This window comes from Pogonomyrmex barbatus, unplaced genomic scaffold (assembly GCF_055798465.1).
Source record: "Pogonomyrmex barbatus isolate J1 unplaced genomic scaffold, ASM5579846v1 scaffold11, whole genome shotgun sequence".
Lineage (NCBI taxonomy): Eukaryota > Metazoa > Arthropoda > Insecta > Hymenoptera > Formicidae > Pogonomyrmex > Pogonomyrmex barbatus.
In genome coordinates, this window is record NW_028297107.1 from 4,455,320 (window position 1) to 4,469,754 (window position 14,435).

General features: G+C 31.8%; 2 protein-coding genes and 1 long non-coding RNA gene across 6 annotated transcripts; 2 read left to right on the forward strand and 1 right to left on the reverse strand.

The window, feature by feature from the left end:
- Positions 1 to 1,242: 1,242 nt before the first annotated feature.
- LOC105425878 (lysosomal acid phosphatase-like) lies at positions 1,243 to 4,240 on the forward strand. The gene is made up of 6 exons (XM_089070799.1): positions 1,243 to 1,407; positions 1,812 to 1,907; positions 2,098 to 2,337; positions 2,749 to 3,055; positions 3,144 to 3,352; positions 3,752 to 4,240. The coding sequence occupies exons 1-6, from the start codon at positions 1,243 to 1,245 to the stop codon at positions 3,908 to 3,910; spliced, it is 1,176 nt and encodes a 391-aa protein (XP_088926925.1). The 3' UTR covers positions 3,911 to 4,240.
- Positions 1,812 to 9,016, reverse strand: LOC148937727 (uncharacterized). Of its 3 annotated transcripts, none has more exons than XR_016137948.1 (4): positions 8,876 to 9,010; positions 7,056 to 7,179; positions 4,544 to 4,651; positions 1,812 to 2,362 (listed from the first exon to the last, which is right to left on the reverse strand). It is a non-coding gene; the product is annotated as an uncharacterized LOC148937727 (long non-coding RNA). The 3 variants fall into 3 exon arrangements; XR_016137950.1 differs by lacking the exon at positions 1,812 to 2,362 and adding an exon at positions 6,147 to 6,965 and having other exon boundaries at positions 4,480 to 4,651; positions 7,056 to 7,280; positions 8,876 to 9,016; XR_016137949.1 differs by lacking the exon at positions 1,812 to 2,362 and having other exon boundaries at positions 4,480 to 4,651.
- Positions 9,017 to 9,231: 215 nt separating this feature from the next.
- LOC105425836 (putative achaete scute target 1) lies at positions 9,232 to 14,409 on the forward strand. 2 transcript variants are annotated; one of them, XM_011636782.3, is made up of 7 exons: positions 9,232 to 9,463; positions 10,077 to 10,571; positions 10,679 to 10,992; positions 11,093 to 11,201; positions 11,283 to 11,601; positions 11,822 to 11,992; positions 12,083 to 14,409. In XM_011636782.3, exons 2-7 carry the CDS (start codon positions 10,086 to 10,088, stop codon positions 12,286 to 12,288), a joined length of 1,605 nt encoding a protein of 534 aa, XP_011635084.2. In that variant the 5' UTR covers positions 9,232 to 9,463; positions 10,077 to 10,085; the 3' UTR covers positions 12,289 to 14,409. The 2 variants fall into 2 exon arrangements, with proteins under 2 accessions (XP_011635084.2, XP_088926921.1); XM_089070795.1 differs by lacking the exon at positions 9,232 to 9,463 and adding an exon at positions 9,531 to 9,639.
- The last annotated feature ends 26 nt before the right edge of the window (positions 14,410 to 14,435 follow it).

Here is a 14,435-nt window from a genome sequence, read left to right on the forward strand (position 1 = left end):
AAAGAGATTAATTTAGATTAATTTAATGTGATATATTTAAGTATAGATTTTTCTTAAATTTAAATGAGTGTCAAAGATTATTTTTATTTCTCCCTAGTGGACTTAATTTATTCTATCGTTATTTTATCTTAATTTATTATTTCGTTATTGTGGCTAGATATTTAAATTCTTTTGTTAAAGTAATAATTCATAAAATGAAGGAATAACGCTGACGTTGAAATAAATAAAGTTAACCGATTCTTAATTGCGCAAAATAATTTTACATGTACTGAACTTATTTTACACTTTGAGGGAAATTTTTTATTTATTTGAACCTTTGAGGGAATAAAACAAAAAGAAAGAGAAAAAACAGAAAATTCCTAAAAATTGGAAAGACAATAAAAACTGTTTTCTTTTTTAATGAAAAACGTAAATTTTTTAATCAATTAATTTAATCTTGTGCTATTAATATTGGCAGCAATCAATATAGAAATAATAATATAGAATCTATATAATAACATCTATATAATAATAATTTTGTCTAAGACATTTTCATTTTTATATACAAAATAAATATGATACGTAAGAATAAAGACGTCTTAGATTAATATTTCATTTGTCAAATAAATTTTATAACAATTTTACAAAATAATAAATTTTTCAAGTATATTAATTGGCTAACAAGATAGAATTTTTGGAAATTCAAAAATTTCTCTATTCTGTAACTAATTAATACACTTAAAAAATGTGTCATACTACAAATGAAAGAAAAAAAAGAAATAAAAGAATTAATTATAAAAAAGTATATATATATATATAAAATATATAAAATAAATAATTTGAATATAAAATTTTCATAATTCTTTATGAAAATAAAAAATTTGCTACATAAGCTACTTAATATATAATAATATTTATTTAAATTTTAGCGTATAGCCAAGAAGAAGACTTGGTTTACATACTTGGTTTACACACACTGTGGACGTAAGTTACTTTTGAAACAATAAAATCTGGAATAAATTTTTATGAAAGGGAAAATTCAAAGTAGAACGTATGGGAGAAACTGAAATTTTGGAGGAGGTAAAGGACAATATCAAATCACTCTGATGGAAACACTGTATTTCGCACAGGGGACAGTTCCTGATGACTATCGGCTTGTGTTCGACTCATTACACCAGTCGCTAACGAGTTCTCGTTTACGACTCTAGTCTCCAATCGAAGAAGTTACGGGATCGTCACACAGAAAACGTGTAATTGGGCCAAATGGATCGAGCGAGAGGACGAATCTCGATGGGTAATTGCCGTTCCAGAAAGCTCGGCGTTTGCGTGAGCGTGGTTATACTCGGAACCCTCATCGCTTGCACGATGTTAGCGTACACAGCGTTCGCATCTCCGATTAAACATAACACGTTACAGCAGGTGGTTTTTGTAAGTAGCACGTTTGTAAGTAGCACAGTTGGCCCGTCACCCTGTCATTCCGCTCCCGCACACGCCGCGCGTTAATTTGGCTTTAATGTTACGTTTAATGAAATTTGAATCTATTAACTTCACAATTTTGCGAGACATTTAATTAATGAGTTTAATATCATGAACAATATTAATTTATTATATTCATATTCAAAATCTATATAATATCTATTATCAAAGGTATACGTGTTGTTATTTTAATTCCTTGGAAAATGGTGAGCATTTAAACAAATCTTGTTTTAAAATATCAAATTAATCAAGGATTTCGAAAACAAAAAAAATTGAAGAAAAACGCGATAAATTTACATAATATAATATTCAATTGAATATTTCTCTTTTATATAGAAATCATTGTTTTTTGACAGATATTCCGTCACGGTGACCGAAATCCTACAGAGACTTATCCTAAGGATCCTTACATAAATTACCACTGGCCCGGTGGATGGGGCGCCTTGACTAAGGTTCGTAATATATTACAGATACCGTTAAACCGATGCTACGCATACGATACGATAATATATGCTCTCGCCATAAATTAATCTCGCATCTTTGCGCATAATGCGATATCGGGTACCGCGCGATTGTAAAACGCGCGATCGAGCGCGAATAATGATGCCTGGCGTGTTATCAATTTTTGAAATTCGCTTTTAGAAAGGAATGCTTCAGCTGTATAACGTGGGTCAGTGGATACGCTTAAAATATGGCGCTATAATCGGTCGTAAATTCGAGAGCACGGCCACGCTCGTGCGTAGCAGCTATGCAGATCGCTGCATCATGTCGGCGCAGGCATTGCTCGCCGGATTGTTCGTACCAGAACCAGAAGACATGTTCGTGCCCGATCTGGCGTGGACCCCCGTTCCTGTGCACTCGATCCCACGAGAGTTGGACAAGGTACAATCAGGAACGGACTTATCATCTAAAAAACCATAACATCAAGAAGTCTGATTAAAATAAATTTTTTTAAGTTTTTAAAATTTAAAAAATTTATTTTTTAATAAAATAAAATAAAATTTTAAATTTTAATTTGATTTAAAAATTAACTTTTCAAAATTTTTTAAAAATTTATTTAAAAAAAAAAGAGTTCTCTTAGTAATCTTAAAATTCTTTAAGTAATCTTATAGAATCTTTAGCTTTATTCTGTTCATAAAATTTCATTATTTTATGTTGAATAAAATAACCGTTGCAGAAAAAATATTTTCAAGCAGTCCGAAATAAATGATAAGTTATTTGTCCAAAATATTCAATGACAAGTTATTGTCCAATATAGGTTGAAGAAACTTATTTTTTAATGTTATATTGTAGTTGATAAATGTGAAGGCACCATGCCCGAAGCTAAAGGAAGCTTTAAAACAAGCGTATATAGATGAAGATAAAAAGTCCGGCAAGAAAATGGCTGAGTATTATAAGGAATTGATGAAGCATACTGGACAGAATATGAGCACGATCACCGACGTCGAGTTCCTTTACAACACTCTCGAAATCGAGGAGAAACACGGTTTAGAACTTCCGGAATGGACGCGGAAATTTTACAACAACGAGATGCGCGAAATAGCCGCTCGCAGCTTGGCGATTTTTACCGAAGGCACTATTCAGAAACGTCTTCGTGGAGGTATTCCTGCACAGCGAAAAATACCGCTGTGAGTGCACTTTATAAATTGCATCTTGCATATCATTAAACTGTTTTTCGATATTTTCAGGTCCGCTGCTGAAAGAGATTTTATATAACATGGAACAGAATAAAAATGATTCGAAACGGTCTTACTTTTATTCCGCTCACGACATAACTCTCGTCAATGTGCTAAGAACGATGGGATTTACGAATGAGCTTCTTAAACCCGATTATGGGGCGACGTTGATATTGGAGCTATATCTCGCCAATAATGGACCCGATGATTATGAAGTTAAGGTATATTTATAGTTATCGTAAAAGTTTACGACGTTATTACGAATTATTTTTATTAGAAATTGTTTCAAATATCGGAGACTTAAAAGCGCTTCAAATCCCATCTAAGAATTTTTATTACACGTCATTATTCCAAGTCGCATAACAAATTTAAATTACGAATATGTGTGTAATTATCGGAAACTACATTTTATTAATGCAATTAATCAACCGTAGCGACTTAGAGATTATGCATAATGACTGAGATTTGCCTGGAATTCCTAAACCCTATTTTCATATTAATGTTGCACGTGTGTATTATTCAACATTCTCTGTAATATTCATAATTGTTATTCTAATAACTTATAAATTAATGAATAATAATTATATAACTCTTTTCTTTCTTTTTCTCTGTTATCACAGACGTTGTATTTGAATAATACGGAAACAGAAAATGCTCATATTTTGGAAATTCCTAATTGTGGGAATCCTTGTCTACTCCACAATCTGAAGACAACATGGCAAGATATGATTCCAGATAATTGGGACGAGGAATGTAAATTGAATAATCGCTTAACTTAACTGCTGTATTCGATTAATATCAACTTGTATGTTTATAGTTTTATGTCAGATTATTACTATTATTATGCATATAAAGTGAACAAAAGGCATAATGTTAATTCTGCTTAATGTAACTTGTATGTAATCCTAAGATTAATATTTAAGTCAGTTTTGATGTAAGAACGATTATTGTAAGTCGTGTTAAGTCTTGGCAACAAATTGTAAATGCACTTTTATGCACTTATATTTGAATATTATTACGAAGTGATAATGATATGCATATAACAGATTAGGTAGCAAGCTGACGATATTTGTTATCATTTTGACGACATAAATCATATCGAAGTTATAGATCTGTTTTTTATCGCTGTAGGAAATTGCACTAAAATTTTTTACTTGCTTTCATCAAGCTTTATATATATATTTTATATATATATATATATATATATATATATAAAAACTTTAAATATATATATATATATATATATATATATATACTTAAAATAAAATATACATATATATATATATATATATATAAAATTTTAAGTACGAATATATATTAATTCAACTATAAAAACCAAATCTATGTATAAGATGAGAACAGAATAGCATTTTATTTACATGATTATAATAGAAAATTTTGTTGTACTTAACAATATTGATTTGTCAATGAAACAATGTTGTTATTTATATATGTACTCCATTTTTCTTCTGCACGCGTACTCACAAAGGATCCACCAATTTGTGAAGTGTCTGCATATTCTGTAAAAGTAAAATGTGTATTAAATATAAATAAATTTATAAATTTGATTTGTTCAATAATTATTTGTCGGTATGAACACACAGTACAAGACGTCTGACACAGAAGGCGCCTCTGATATCTCATTGCAGACTATCATCGATAGTTATGAAAGAAATGGAATCATCAGTATCTTATGCAATACTGATAAATGATAAAAAGATATCATTGCAAGCAATGTCTATATTGACAGTGATATAAGATAGAAGTTTTTATATAAAAAATAGTCAAAGAAATCCCTTCGTCATTTTTCTGAGAAAATACAGTTCTATTATGTTCTTATTTTGCAACTTCTATTATGTTCTCCTCTTGCAATAAAAGATTGTTCTTTATAAAGGAATGTTTCAATCATTCTCTTAGATTAAATTATTTGTTGTTTTGCTTTTTCTTTTCACTCAATTAATTGCAAATAATTTTTAGACACACTATAAATCAAGTTAACTTTTATAGACAGAACTAAAATGCAGATGTACAAAAAGATAAGAAATTATTAATGACTAGAAGATCTGTGACTTTATTAAAATAGATATAGATTTATGTGACCAAAATATGAAATTATATTATAAACAAAATGTTCATATCAAAAATATAAAAGTAGATGATTATAAGAAATTAAACGTTTGCGTATTGAAAAATGCTGTATTTTTATAAGTTTAAATCACTTCAGAATTCGTTGCATTGTTAAAGACATCCGTATTGCTTTCCTTAGGGAAACTGCGGATGTTATGGTTGAGTGCGTAATAAAGTGCACGTTATAACTCGGTATCCCAGCACACCAGTTGTAATTCAAGCGGAGCTCGTTAAGACGAATAAATGGACACGAAATCGTTTAACCGGGATGTGCCCGTTTTGCTTATGCAACAGCTGACACTGGACGTTTTGCATATCATTGCGTAATATCATGTACGATTATTGGCGTGAACTATTGTCTGTTGTACCGAATAGTGCGTACGCAATTAGCAATTAAACAGTCGTGCTCAGTTCGGTGGAGGAATATACAACGTTGAGTCTCAATGCGTGTCATATTTTCCAATCCATTGAACGGATAATTGGACGATCTAGTCATTACGCGATTTCAATTAATTGTTCTGTTCACATTTCCGCGAACGAATTAAACGAATTAAAAATATTTTTTTTTTTTTTTTGCAAAGAGTGAACGAGAAAATAATTCGAGGTGTCGATGACAATGAAGTAAATATATTTGCCGGGCAAATATTTATTCAATATGATAACACTTCGATCTGATATTTCGCCAAGTTTTTCTCGGGTAAGATCGCTATGAAAGAATCGATTGTAACTACAATTTTTTCTCTCAGCGAGATATCGCCTCTTATTAATTTTACCGCTGCTTCCGTAATATTTCATTTTTAGATCAGTCTGAATCAAAAGAACTGCTCGCGGATTGAATGCTACGTTTAATAGGAAAGATAAGACAGGAAGCTTATCGCTTTGACTCACTGTTTGACGTTTTGAATACCGGTGTTTTATATTTGCGCGAATCCGCCGCATGCCTCGAGATTCGCAATTCGATCGAGCTTGCATGAGAGAAGGTTATGGTTATCGATTGTCTCTTGGCATGGTCACACATTGTTAACATCACGGCTTCGTTATGTCACTGTCATTCATTACGGTTACGATGTTACGTAATTGGCCGCGTGTACGAAAGAAAGAAAATCCCAGCGATCTGGGATACCCTATATTTTTCCGATTCTGCGAACTTATTTTTTCATGCTCGACCGCACCGGCAAATTATATATAAAAAAAAAAAAATAATAATCACGTGGCAAATAATGACAATAGTTATTCGCTGAACATTTTCCCTTTTTAATGATTACCACACGATTATTCACATTCAGGTTTCCAAGCGAAAGTAAAAAAGATAATAAAATAATTTTTTAGATAAATTAATCGAATAATAATTAAATAAAGGAAAAATAAATTAATTCCTACTTCGCGTTAACTATGAGCTATTAATTTGTTTTTTAAATATTAGTATCGTAATTTTTAATAATTTCTGATACAACGAGATATGCCTCAACGACTATTGTTAATTAGAGAGGAAGAACAAAAGCTTCATTTACTAATGGAGTAGAGTTTCGTTTATTAATGCAGAGAAAGCTGGAGAAAAGAGAAGAAGCATTATTTATTTGGTGCTTTTAAAACATCCCTTGAGAAGCGTTATGTATACATGATAAACGCAAAATATTTCAAATTTTTTTTTTTCCAAGAACAGATAGTTTTTTATGTAATTCTTTATCAACACCCTTATCTCCGATCCTAGATTAAGAGCGAGATTTATTATACTTTGACGTGTTCCCACATTCTTTGGCATTCAACCTAGATTAGAAGGAATTTTTGTGAATTTACCATATTTTTCCGTCGAATTCGGTAGATGACCATCAGACGATTCGTTTGCAATGGCGGTTGCGGTGGGGTTTGAATAATCGCAGACAACCTCGCCCCCCCCCCCCCAAGAATGGAGAGTGCCCAACTTCATACGGAAATAACATGAAATCAAGTAACAAGTTGATGTTACTTAGACGATAAATTTATTTGTTGTTATTTAGATGACAAATAACGTCTAGTTGTTATCTGAAATGCAAAATACAAAAATATTCAAAAGTCAGAAAGGAAAATTTAAATGGAAATAAAACAAGAAAGAGAATCTGCAGATATTTATAATAGTTTAAAATTGTTATATTGTGTAAAACTTATATTTACGCTTTTTTAATTCCTGATTGTGTTTTTCACAGTTGTGAAATCCTACACACTATTTGAAATAAGCGTAAAAAGCGTATTTCAACTCATCTTTTCCAAGATACTCATTCTCTTCAGTATGCATAAATTACAAATCAAAAGCATTGGATCATTATTCATGAATAAATTTAAGTGCAATCGTAACTAACAATAATGTCTTTCAAAATTCATTGCTGGTATTAAAAATGTATAGTTCACCATATATTATAAATTTTAAGTGCCGTGAATTTTGAAACATAGTTTGAAATGCGAATCCGATTCCTCGAGTCAGCATTTTTCCCTTTTCCCCTCCTCTATCTCGCGCCTTTCGATAATCGCCAGTTGTCAGTATTGAATTCGATGTCAGTGTGATAGTCATTGTTGACAACCTGTTCTGTCACGCAGGCAGGGTACATTCGTTTAGTAGTGTTTTGTGCATCTACTTTCTCATCTGCTTGTCACGTGATCGAAATTTACCGAACGGATAGCTGAATAATTGCACGAATCGTATCTTCCGACAGAAAGAGCCGATTGTTTGAATAGTATGTAAAAAGACAATTTTATACATAAATTTATATTCGAATAATTGAAATGTAATAAAATTTTTTCATTGTATAAAAAAGATAATATTTTTATTAATATTAAAATTGATATAAACAATGGATATTATAAAAATATTTAATCTATGAATTTTATTTAAAGTAAATGAATTTTATTTAAAAGTAAATATTAATTTTTTGTGAATTATATCTTTAAGCATATTTTATTTTAAAAAATTTTATTTTCAGAAATTATAATGGAAATTATATCTGATAACTGATATGATAATGGAAGCTCATTATAGCTCAGATTCTTGTAGCTCATCAGACTCTGACTCGCGGTCAGACAGAATTAATCATATGCACAAAACATTTCAATCTCATTTTCGCCCCACGAAAAGATCTTTCAAGGTAAATATATAAATCAAAAAGTTGTATTTTATAAGCCGTACATGGTCGATTTCCAATTTTATTGAACAATATAGTATTGGCTGATATTAAATGGTGATGGCTGATTTAAAAAAAAATGAGTTTGTAATTTTTGTAACTTATAAATCTATTTATTTATTTCGAAAGAGGAATATGAGCTTGTGTGTTTAGATTTTTAATCTACACTCAAGAGAGATATGCATTTTTAGATTAATCTGATCGCAAACATGAATTAACAAATTTCATAACTTTTCTGTTAACTTACCTCGTATTATTTTTATTTTACTTAAATCAATTTTTATTCGTTTCTGACTCTTTTCGTTTCATATGAAATTCATTTTCGTGTTCGTTTACGCGTGTTCGTTTGCGCTGCAGTCGCTTTCGCAGACGGAGTAAACGACATCTGCGATAGTGGCTACATAAACGAATGTACCTATCGTGTCGTCGAATGTACATACCTATCGTGTCGTCGAATGTACATACCTATCGTGTCGTCGCATCTGTGTCATCGGTCGCGTCGCGTGTCACGTCAGATCGGGTCGGGTCGGTCGCGTGTCACGTGTATCGCTCCACGAGGTGGCTCGGGGGTGGCAGAGGATGTTTTCGGATCGAGCGTGATATATCGGTCCCCGGTTTATCGGGCGCGGCTCCGCCTTGCGATCGCTCGCTCGTTTTTCCCGCGAGGTGCTCGCGCAACGCGACGCGACGCGCCTCCAACCAAGGTTACGTCATCGCTGGTGATCGTGTGCACAGCGACCGCTCTTCCGCCACCACCGCCATCGTCGCCACCGTCGCCACCATCGCTACCATCGCTACCATCACTACCACCACTACCACCTTCATCGCCGCCGTCACTACCACTACGTCCGCTCCGGAAATCCGCGTCGCTCGCGATCTTCCGTGATCGGTTGGGCATACGTCACGTCGGCGGCGAACCACCACCTCGTCGCCGTTGTCATTGACATCATCTTGGCCGTGCGCTCGCTGGTCGTGTCCATTAGTCAACGCTCGTCCTCGCGCCCGTCGCGCTCTGTCAAGCGTGCTTATTCATCCTTGACTGACGGAACAAAGGTTGGTGCTCGACAAATTATTTCCCTCCCTCCTTATCTGTCTCTCCCGCTCCCTCCTTCCTAGGTCTGATCGTCCATGTGCTCTTTTTCACACTTTTTGCATTTTCGCACTTTGCTCGCCTCGTTGTCACTCGCTTCGGATGTCCCATTGAAGGTCTCAGGCTCTTTTCCGAAAAGGTACGATCAGGGAAAGGAGGTGCCGAGCAAGATATCGGAGACGACGGAACGCGGCGTGGCCGAGTTTTCAGTGGGCAGAAACGGCCGCGTTCCACGTGATATCCTTTCGGGTCGTCCCCTCAGAGATTCTTGAAGGCACAGTGAGATTTCAGACGGCACAGTTTGATATTAATGCGATAACCTTAACCTTTATGAGCTACGTTGATGCAGTTGGCTGATTTCTATTTGTACTAATGTGAATTAATTTCAATCTCGATTTTTAACTTACTCTTTTAATTTGCTCTTTATCTCTTTTTATCTCTTGGAACTAAAAAAAACTCAAGTAATAGAAATATACTTAATAGTGCGTGACGTTACTTAGTGCTAACTGACAAGTTCTCAGAATATAAGCTAGATGAGTCACAACTAGATAGAATATAAAATTTGATTTGTTGCAGATCGCCAATATGTTCAGCTGGCTAAATCGAGAAGAAAACAGCAAGCAGGATCTTTTTGAAAATGTCACCGAAGGCCTCAAGAGAATATATAAATCCAAACTGCTACCACTGGAACAATACTATCAGTTCCATGACTTTCATTCGCCACAGCTCGATGATCCAGATTTTGATGCGAAACCCATGATTCTTTTGGTTGGACAATACTCTACCGGCAAAACCACATTCATTAAATATCTATTGGAGAGAGACTTCCCTGGAATTAGGATTGGACCAGAACCTACCACTGATCGTTTTATAGCAGTCATGTATGATGAGAAAGAAGGAGTCATTCCTGGAAATGCCTTGGTCGTAGATCCAAATAAACAATTTAGGCCACTTTCGAAATTTGGCAATGCATTCTTGAATAGATTCCAGTGCTCAACTGTAGCCTCACCTGTTTTAAAAGGTATATCCATAGTAGATACACCTGGTATATTGTCTGGTGAGAAACAACGAGTAGGTATCACTTTTGTATATACTTCTGCTTCTATAGATAAAAATATATATATTCACATATAAATATAAGTACAACTAGTGTTTTAAGTACAGAATGTTTCTTTTAGGTTGACAGAGGCTATGATTTCACTGGTGTCTTAGAATGGTTTGCTGAACGTGTAGATAGGATTATCTTGCTATTTGATGCTCATAAGCTTGATATATCAGATGAATTCCGTAGATCTATTGAAGCCTTACGTGGGCATGATGATAAAATTAGAATTGTTCTTAACAAAGCTGATATGATAGATCATCAACAACTTATGAGAGTATATGGTGCTTTAATGTGGTCATTAGGAAAGGTATTACAAACTCCAGAGGTAGCTAGAGTTTATATTGGCTCATTCTGGGATCAACCATTACGATATGATGTTAATAGAAGGTACATGCATTTTTGTGTTTTCTACTTTTCATCACTTATTTTTTTATTTTTATACAAGATTTTATATTTACAAGTTGTATATATGTGAATTTTCTTTCAGATTATTTGAAGATGAGGAGCAAGATTTATTCAGAGATATGCAATCACTTCCAAAAAACGCTGCATTAAGAAAACTTAATGACTTAATCAAACGAGCACGTCTAGCAAAGGTACAAAAAATTTGTATTCATCTTTTTGCAGTTTAAAATTTTAGATATAGTACAATTGAAAAAACTCATTCTATATTAAAGGTTCACGCATATATAATAAGCGCTTTACGAAAAGACATGCCGAGCATGTTTGGCAAGGATACCAAGAAAAAAGAACTGATCAAAAATTTGGGCCAGACTTATGATCAAATTCAAAGAGAACAACAGATTTCACCTGGTGATTTCCCAGATCTAAAAAAGATGCAAGAGAGCTTAGCACATCATGATTTTAGTAAATTCAATCCTCTGAAGCCGAAATTATTAGAAGTGGTAGATAAAATGCTTGCTGAAGATATCGCGAAGCTTATGGCTATGATACCACATGAAGAAATCACTACAGTATCTGAACCACTAATTAAAGGTATGTTTAATAACGATTATTTAAATATCTTTAATCTTAAGTTGAAATATTGCTGAAAGAATTTTCAATTTTTCATAAAATTTTTGCCAAAGGAAAGATGAATTTATTAGGTAATTAACAAATTAATATAAGAAAATGTATAAACAATACGTTACATATGATATATATGTGTAAATTATATAGATAAACATTTATATATATTTTACTTGTTTGATTTTAGGAGGTGCATTTGAGGGTGTAGAAGATCAAGTTAGTCCATTTGGATACAAAAGAGGAGAAGGAATCGATGCTGGTGCAGGTGAACCAGAATGGATCGTAAATAAAGAAAGATATAAATATGATAGTATCTTTGAATCACTTGGACCACAAGACGGAAAAATTACGGGAGCAGGTGAGACTGACAAATTTTCTTACAGACAATATATTTATTCTTCTTGGAATAAAATAATCTAATTGATTTATATAAAATCTGTACTATTAGCGGCCAAGTCAGAAATGGTTAAGTCCAAATTGCCGAACAGCGTGCTTGGGAAGATCTGGAAACTTTCAGATGTTAATAAAGATGGATTCTTAGATTCTGACGAATTTGCCTTAGCCATGCATCTGATTAATGTAAAGCTCGAAGGATACGATCTACCGGCTGAGCTACCAGAACATTTAATACCGCCATCGAAACGCGACACATAATATACAATTTTTGTATCATAATTTATTACGTTTTACAAACAATTAATGTTTAGAGTCGTAAGACGATGGATATTAGCATGATTTATTAATCGTGCGTGTCAGTGATTCACAGGTTCGAAAATGATAAAATTATACTTTTACAACCAGCTGTATCATATTATGTGTATATTATCTTACTTTGATAATAATTATCAAGGCCAGGGGACATATATATTTGCAATAATTTTATTCTTTAAATAGTTAATGCATAATAATCGAGACCAGCAAAAGATACGATACAATGATATCTTTAAAATAATATTTTTCTGAAATATATGGAGATTATATATACATATATACATATATGTAAAATTATACACATAGTATGCGATGCTTTAATGATATATTAGTATAAAAACAATTTAGAATATTGATTTTTTCATAAAATATATTAAGTTGTTATATTAATACAATCGAAATTTTGGAATTACATTTATGATTTATAACTTCAATTCTTTTTAAATAAGTGTCCTGAATTACAAAACATCACTAATGAACGAGAGACTGCATTGAAATAGGCTAAAGCAAATAGATTTTTTTTTTAGAAAGATATTACAGGATATTTTTAAAAGATACATTCTGACTTTAGAAATATATTCTCAAAATAAAATAGAATTATTTCCAAAGTTAGATAAAATCTTTTTGAGATATACTGTATAAGAAAAAAGAAAAAAATTTGAAGGTAGATAATGCAAAAGTATAAAAGATAAAAGACTGGATTAAAAGTATAGATTTTGCATATTCTAAGAAAAGAACCTAAACTTCAATAATTTAATTTGTTAACAACTAAAGGAATTATTTTATTATATATATCAGTGAGAATATTTTGTTTTCGAATTCTATATGGCAATAGAATTTAATTCAATTTGATCAAAAGTTTTAACAGACAACTTCTTTCGTTAATAATATAATTTATCAATAAATAGCAATATGTCGCAATATATGTTATTTTAAGTTGAATTTGTTGAATTATGTATTTAGATTAATTTACACTGCAGTCTGTATGTATTGCAATTTTGTCAGATTCATAACTGTTAGGTTTTGTCTCTTCGACATCGACCAAAGATACGATGTAATAAAACATGTGCGATATCAAGAAATTAACTTATATATGAGTGATAAATTCTATTTTATAAAACTTTTGATATTAAGAATCTGTCTTACATTAAAAAAAAATCTTTAGAAACAGATCTTTAGAAATGTTAGAAAAGTTATGTATTAATTGTTTTTTAATTATCTACGCTGTAAAAGCGGCTACATTACTTTCTTGAATTTTTATTTGCATTTTTCTATTAGCACTGCCTTCGCATACCGCGATTTTATGTGATATCAGAAAGTACATTCGTATTAAAAACTATTTATATTCTATTTGAAAGAAAATATTTCTCTCAATTTATATTAAAAGATAACATAAAGGAAAATTAGTCAAAAGAAAAATTATTTTTGGATATCAATGACATAAAGTGTAACTTAAATTTATTAACAGTTTCTAAGCGCATGCGTGCCACATGGAATGTTGTTACATAGTTTTTTTTCAGTTAAATACACATTCCATCTTTAAATCAATGTTTTTAATCATTGTTGACAAAATGAAAATTACACTTTCTATTCATAAATATTAGTAATTAATGTAACAATAAGAAAAGAGGAGAACATACAAAAAGAAGAAGCACATTTAGATATTTTTTTATTATATGTTATTCTATATATTATTGATTTATATATTTGTAAGTTTTGAAGCTACAACTAGTTTTAAATATCTATATGTGTAAAATGTAAAATATTTTATATATAAAATATTTGGATATATATTGCATTTAAATACAATGACAAACACGCACGAAAACGTAATGGTGCAACGTCTTTTATAGAATATATTTATCTCTGTATTTACTCTTATATTTATGTAATAGTTATACGCTTGTAGACACTATTTTTAGAAAGAACGCAGTCAAATCTCAAGTTAATGCATTTGTAAAGAGAAAAAATTAAAGAAACTTATTTTTTAATGATATTTAAAAATATCAGGAATATTAGGAGAGAATTTGATTTATCTCATGTTAATAAATGAAATTCATGATATTCATGTCTCTTACTGCGCAAACGGA

Excerpts from the sequence above, each read along its gene's own strand:
- LOC105425878 (XM_089070799.1), top strand. The coding sequence starts at position 1,243 with ATGGATCGAGCGAGAGGACGAATCTCGATGGGTAATTGCCGTTCCAGA. Across the intron at positions 2,338-2,748 it reads TCCCACGAGAGTTGGACAAG|TTGATAAATGTGAAGGCACC; the intron begins GTACAATCAGGA and ends GTTATATTGTAG. Across the intron at positions 3,056-3,143 it reads TCAGAAACGTCTTCGTGGAG|GTCCGCTGCTGAAAGAGATT; the intron begins GTATTCCTGCAC and ends CGATATTTTCAG.
- LOC105425836 (XM_011636782.3), top strand. The coding sequence starts at position 10,086 with ATGTTCAGCTGGCTAAATCGAGAAGAAAACAGCAAGCAGGATCTTTTT. Across the intron at positions 10,572-10,678 it reads TGTCTGGTGAGAAACAACGA|GTTGACAGAGGCTATGATTT; the intron begins GTAGGTATCACT and ends TGTTTCTTTTAG. Across the intron at positions 11,602-11,821 it reads ATCTGAACCACTAATTAAAG|GAGGTGCATTTGAGGGTGTA; the intron begins GTATGTTTAATA and ends GTTTGATTTTAG.